This window comes from Nicotiana tabacum, chromosome 8, assembly GCF_000715075.1.
Source record: "Nicotiana tabacum cultivar K326 chromosome 8, ASM71507v2, whole genome shotgun sequence".
Classification (NCBI taxonomy): Eukaryota; Viridiplantae; Streptophyta; class Magnoliopsida; order Solanales; family Solanaceae; genus Nicotiana; species Nicotiana tabacum.
In genome coordinates this window covers 211,160,873-211,167,725 of record NC_134087.1, presented here as the reverse complement: position 1 = coordinate 211,167,725, position 6,853 = coordinate 211,160,873, and the positions used below count along the sequence as shown (strand labels likewise).

Sequence of the window (6,853 nt, the reverse complement as noted above, 5' to 3'; positions counted from 1 at the left end):
CTAGCATTAATGCAACTTTACTTTTATTTTTAACCATACTCATCAAATAAGCGTCATGTTCGAATATAACTCCGACCAGGGGCGGATTTAGGGGTGTAAGGGGGTTCGCCGAAAAAATACACTGTATATATAAGGCAAAATCTGTTTTTTACCTCTATATATTAAGTTTTGAACCCCTTTAACACAATCTAAAAGTGTAGTTTAGTGGTCAAGGAGGTTCAAAATCTATATAAGGTCATGAGTTCATTTCTCACTAGATACAAATTTTTTTTTGAACCCCTTTCGTGGAGATCCTGCCTCCGCCACTGACTCCGACCCCATGAAACCATTCCCAGCCCATTACTTGAGTCTCGCAATAGGCATGATGATTGTCTAAATTATCCTTTATTTCTTCTTAAACGTCTCACTTGATTAAAACTTCATTTATTCAAATAATAAGGAGATTTGAAGAAAAAGAAGTAATATTATTTTAAAACAAATTTAGGTTGACAAAACAACTAATATTTGAAACCAAGTTAATATACTACTAAACCCTAACACAATGGAGATCTTTGAGGAATGCCTTTTCTTCTACTCATACTAGTAGCCATGTCCTCCTCTGTAATATCCTTATAATTATTAGCTGTTCTTCCACATACATGCATTCCACTTCTCTTCTTCCTTACAAACTCAGTGCAGGGAAAGCTCATGTTCTCTGAACCCGAGCCCGACGACGACGAGCCCCAGGGCTCGTCGTTGTCCACGACCGTTGAATGAGCTGTCTCGTTCGCCATGTCATCGTCGGCCATGTCTTGAGGGATAAAGAAGTCTGGACTAAGTTGTAGAGTTGTGCATTTCCTTAGAAATGGAGAAAGGTCCTTGTTGTGCTTTAGCACAAACTCTACCTGATCATGACAAACAAAGTTGTTGTCAACCAACAATTAATAATATGTTGTCAACAAGTGAGGCTTGCTCAGTTGGTAAAGCACTTCCACCCACGATCGTTAAGTTCTGGGTTCGAGTGACGCTGGAGGGGAAGTGTGGAAACAATATACATCCTCCTCAGTTGGGGAAAAAATAACAATATGTTGTTCCTATAAATTTAGGGATGGCAAACGGTGCGGGGCGGTGCGGTTGCGGGGCACACCCGCGCACACCCGCGAAGACTACAACCTGCCCCGCCCCGCCCCGCCCCGCAAAACAAAATTTTCTGTTTTTAACGCCCCGCCCCGTATATATATTTTTTTAATTTTTTTAATCTGATCTAGTAAACCAGGTAATTTTGTTTGAACTCTGCAATAAATCAGGTAAAATTCTAGTTTCTATTGCTCCCAACGTATGTCATGAATAATTGAATAGCTCCCCTTCCTGCACTCAGCTTTTGTAATTCCTTTTTTTTTTTGTCATTTTTAATGTATATTTTATAAATATTTAGTTGAGAAAAACTTAAATAAAGTAACATGGACAGTGATGACTAGTTATGTGGATTTCTGAACCATGGAAATATGTCTATGACTCTACCTGATCATGACAAACAAAGCTTTTGTCAACCAACAATTAAGTAATAAATTTGTTGTTCCTATAATTTGTAAACTTCAATCTTATAAGTCTATAACATCTCATTCTTAATTTATTTCGTGAAATCACTACGGAAATATGGTGCTTTTAGTCTTTGGATTATCGACAAATTAGGACCCCGTTTGTCCATAAAAAAAAATTTTATTTCGAACTTTTTTAAAAAAATGTGTTTGTGCATGAAATTTTAAAAAAAAAATAGAAATTTTTCGAAAATATTTTTTTAAAAAAAAAATCCCCACAAAACTTTAATATTTTTTCAAATGAAATGAATATGCAAACATAATTTCAAATCCCAAGTATCAATTTTTAACTTAACTTCAAATACTATTTTTTTTCAAAAATTACAAATTTTATGTCCAAGCGCCTACTTATTTTGGTCCTTTTGATACCTGGTTAAGCACATTTAATCTTTTAATAAATTCCATTCTTTTGCTTGTGAATCTTTAAAAATTTAACGAATTACTAACTACTCCTATTAGACTATTTAATGATGTTACTCCATATTTGATCGGGTAATATAGCACATTTCCTATGTAATGGGACCAAACACATACCTTTTTAGATAATTCAAGGTTAATATGCTTAGCGAAATATCACAAGGACCAAAATCTAATTACAAATATTAGAGGGGCAAGAAGTGAAATTACCTCAATATTTATTTAATGCTTGGAGGCTGTCAACTAAGTTCAACTAAGCGAAGAACTCTAACCTAATTGCATGTATAACATGTATTAAGTATATTTGTTAGGAAAACAATTATGATAAAAAATTGATTAAGTAGATATGAGTACCTATGGTTAAAACCCAAAACACAAAAATTCTTAAGATTAACGAAAATTATTTACCTTGCACCCCAGAGAGCAATGGATGTATGGTTCTTGAAGACTCCTATCACAAGAAGTGCAATAATTTCCTCCCTTGAATTGCCTATTTTGAGGCCTTTTCTTGATAAAAACCACCTTAGCATTGTTTATTGTATATGCCTTGTACAATTACAAACTAAACTATCAGAAAATCCAACAATCAACAACATTATTAACAAAAGCTAGCAAAATAAAGCATTCAACGGAGGCAAAAACACTAGATAATTCTCCTATTTATTCAAATTTTAGTGGACATATACTTAGAAGCCGAACCAGAATTTCAACTTTATGGGGTCTGAAGTTTAGAACGAAGACTTCAAGTGCTAATAAATGGGTTCTAAACTTAATATATGTATATATTTAATGAATTTCTTAACACACATACACTGTTTGAGCAAAAGCTATTGAGTTCGGCCGAACCCGTAATTAACCGGACTTCTAGCACCGCCCTTGAATAGAGTTACCTTATACTTGCACTGGTGGGGAGGTAGAAGGTACCCCATAAAATTAGTCGAGGTACGTATAAGCTGGCTCGGACACCATAATTATCAAATAATAAATAAAAAATAAAAATAAAACAAGTTTCTTGCAGAATAACTACCTGAATATTGGAGCAATCAATAAGGTTCTCTAAATCTTCAAGTCGAACAACTTCATGATATACATAACGTCTAATTTGAAGTAATCTGTGGAAACGATGAGATATCACACAATGAGGACAAATACTTATGCAACAATCCAAACAACAAACATTCTTCTCATTCTTCTTTGCACTTTCATGAATAGAACATGGAACAAAGAATTTCTCCACGTAAAGAGCTTCCAACCAAGATGGCTTCTTAATTCCCTAAAAACATTATATATCATAATTAATTAGTAGATCTTGATAAATAAACTTAATTAAGGAGCTAGCAAAAGTGTTATGTAAAGGAATAATTCTATTTTACATATATAGAAGGTGAAGAATTGGAACCAAAAGCTTACCATAATAATCACATAAAAACTTATTCTCTCAAGTCTCACCACTTAAGCAATGGACAATAGCTTGTTCAGCCTTGATTGGAGAAAGAGAGAAACTATGTTATGGATATTAGTGTATTTAAGGAGAATCACAAGAGGAGAAATGAAATATATTATTAAGAATCACTAGAGAGGAAATGAAATATATTATTACTTGGGTACATACACAACATTTTGTCTATAGGTTCAATTGTAGTTTATATAAGATTAAACTTTTATGCATGGATAGGGTAGAAATTTGTACAGTGTCAAGTCACTTTAAAGTAAAAATAGCACGGGCTAACCAGTTTTCGGGCTGGTCATTCTAAAATAGCCAACGTTTGCAAAATCATTGAAAAATAGCCTCTATTTTACTGCAATACGGAAAGTTCTAGCATAATATACTGGAGATCGGTGCACCTGTATATAAACTTCCAGCATATTATGCTGGAACTCTAACACGCGGAAAGTTCCAGTATAATATACTGGAGATTGGAGCACTGATGCTCCAATCTCTAGTAAATTATGCTGGAGCGGTATATTATACTGGAACTCTAGTATAATATACTGGAGTTCCAGTATATTATACAGGAATTCCAGTATATTATACTTGAGTATTTTTCCAGATTTTCAATAGTATTTTCGTTCAGATTTATCTTTACATGAAAAGTGACTAAATTTCGATTACTTTTGAAACTATGGTCATTTTTGAATGATCGCTTGTAAATCTCGCTATTTTTAAATTTCTCTCCACTTTAAGGTATTTGGAGTTACCTATCCATAATAAGTGAAATTAGTTACCAGAATGATAAGGCAAATAACCTGTTAGCCCAAGTTTAGTTGTGTTGATTCTGTGAAATTTTAATTATACTATCAGAGTGAATATAAATTTTATTTATTTATATTAGGATTTAAGTTATATACATTGGCAGTATAATAATTTTTACACTATTAATGAATTTTAACTTATTATAGCAAGTAAGTTATCATATTTACCAGATAATCAATTAATATTTATCAAAAATATTTACCTAATAAATTATAAAATATATTTTACACATAAAATTTAAACTCTTTATAATCCTGAGAACGTGGGCTCTGTTCCCATGTCTTCATAAACAAAAAATTGTCAATCTCCTTGTGTTGAGAGCTTAAACCCTAAATTAATGGAACTCTTCTTGAATGAGCTGCCTTAAATGTTATTTTTTGCTTTTTGTAGCACTTCATTTTGTCCTTTGATTCTCGTATCTTGGTAAATTAGGTCGGAGCAACCTAGCATCTTGTCTTCGCTAGGCAAGTCAAAGAATATATTTCTGTCAACTTTAAAAACGATTTTTAAAAAAAAATATAAACAGCCGCGTACCCAACCGTTTAAATTAAAAATAGACAACGAATGTATAATATATGAAAAAATATGCATAATCAGTGTATCATATATGCATACCGGCCTCATTGTCAACTTGAGTGCTATCGTAGTAAACATATACATAGACTACTCATTATCATTGGCGGCTCAAAAGATCTTGTGGCCTAAGACAAAATCATATTGAGAGGTTGTTAAATTTATTTTATAAAACTTTTACACTAACAATAAAATTTGCTTTGTAAACAATAAAATTAATCATTTAAGATAAAAAATAGCGAATTTAAAAAAAAAATGGGGAAGAAGAGCACAAAGAATAAAGTGGTGGATTATCGGATGTTGAGGTCCAGAACTCAAAGTGAAAATTTTGATTTGGCTATCATCATAATCAAGAAAAAGAAATAAACTTACATAACGTAATAACATATTTTGTTAAAAATATCTACTCATTCTAATCAATTTAAACGATAATTATAATTTATTCTATTAATTAGTAGCACTTATTGGTGAATATCTAAAATTAATTATAAATAACCTAATATAATATGTTGAATTACACTCAAAGAAAACCTGTGCATGAATGCTTTTGTATTCATGTAGTTTCAAAGAAGATGTAAATGAAATTCATTATGTTGTCGATATATATATGTGTGTGTCTTAATTCCTATATAAAAAGGATAAAATTAAAATTGAAAAGTGAAGCAAATATACTAATTAATGAGTGTGAAAATTATCCTAATTTATGAACTTATTGGTATAAAATAACCTCAATCAAATAACAAAAAAATATACTATAACGCTTTTCTTTATAATAATTATTTATAGTATAGTAGTCATATTAATAAGAGATTAAGTAAATTTGGGGCCTTCAAATTTTGGGGGCCTAAGGCAATAGCCTCACCGGCCAAGCTTTTAGAGCCGCCCCTGATTATGAAGTCACGTGTCTCTAGTTATTATTGTATATTAACTATAAGATTACTATAAAAATTTGATAAATTTTAAATTCTAACTTTGCATCCGCTTTAGCCACTTATTAATTAAACATAAGAGGGGTGCGATGAAATAGTTGAAATTTCTTCACCTTAAATTAAAGGTCTCAAATTAGAACCCTAAAAATGAAGAAATATTTGGTAGAAAGCACTCTACCCCTTGTGAACGTAACCATAATCCAAATGCAAGGCCAAAAGTTACCGTCCATTGGCTGAATAATCGCATGGATTTTTAATATTCGTGCAGATCAAAATGATGCAATTGTGGAAGAATTATAGCCACTCAAGAGATATATTAGTGATAGAGTTTTCTTATCCTCTCCTGCTTTGGAAATTGAGTTTACTATTTGTTAAGCTTTTCTGAAAGATTGAAATGATCAGCAGTCGAAAGTCCACGAGAAAGTTGGGGAAACAACCCAACAAGTAATAGTAAAATTGGTTTGCCTCTGAACTTTTAAACATTTTTTAAGCAACCATATATTTACTTGTGAAATTCGGACTTAATGGCTTTAAGAAGAATTAACTTAGCTAGCGTTTGTGAAAGATTGCGTATAGATGTTCATAACACACAGCGGAAGACAATAATAATTCTAGGCAGATTTTTTCGTGTTTAAGATTTATTTACATGTCAATAGATCGGATCTAAGACGTACCTGGTGAAGAAAGTCTCGTTTCAAATTCTTCGATAGTGCAAAGACTCTATGCGTATTCACACCGAGACCGACCCTTGCTATCAACTCTTTGATCAATGAAACCCACGAACAAAATTGAACGAAATATTGTATTGAAATTTTTCTCAAAAATCTCAACTCAATGTTAGAAGAACAAGAAACACTTTTCTTGTAATTGTATTTCCTCTCTTAACTTGTGTTGCACTCTCACTTTCACAAAGTGATTTTTCTTCTCAAGAATTAACAACGCGGCAAATTTTCTCCATCACCCTTTATATAGCATAATCTATAAACCCTTTTTCTATTTGGGTGAGGTAATAATTTTCTTAGGGTAAAAGTTTATTCCAAAAATAAACTTCAATCAAATTTTATGGAAAATTGGAAATCACGTCTTAACGAAAACGTGACTGC

The 6,853-nt window shown here is 32.1% G+C and overlaps 1 protein-coding gene across 1 annotated transcript; it reads right to left on the bottom strand.

Moving 5' to 3' along the window:
* Nucleotides 1–449: 449 nt before the first annotated feature.
* LOC107772298 (protein RGF1 INDUCIBLE TRANSCRIPTION FACTOR 1-like) lies at nucleotides 450–3,525 on the bottom strand. The gene is made up of 4 exons (XM_075218872.1): nucleotides 3,405–3,525; nucleotides 3,022–3,267; nucleotides 2,403–2,540; nucleotides 450–884 (listed from the first exon to the last, which is right to left on the bottom strand). The coding sequence occupies exons 1-4, from the start codon at nucleotides 3,405–3,407 to the stop codon at nucleotides 534–536; spliced, it is 738 nt and encodes a 245-aa protein (XP_075074973.1). The 5' UTR covers nucleotides 3,408–3,525; the 3' UTR covers nucleotides 450–533.
* Nucleotides 3,526–6,853: the final 3,328 nt, after the last annotated feature.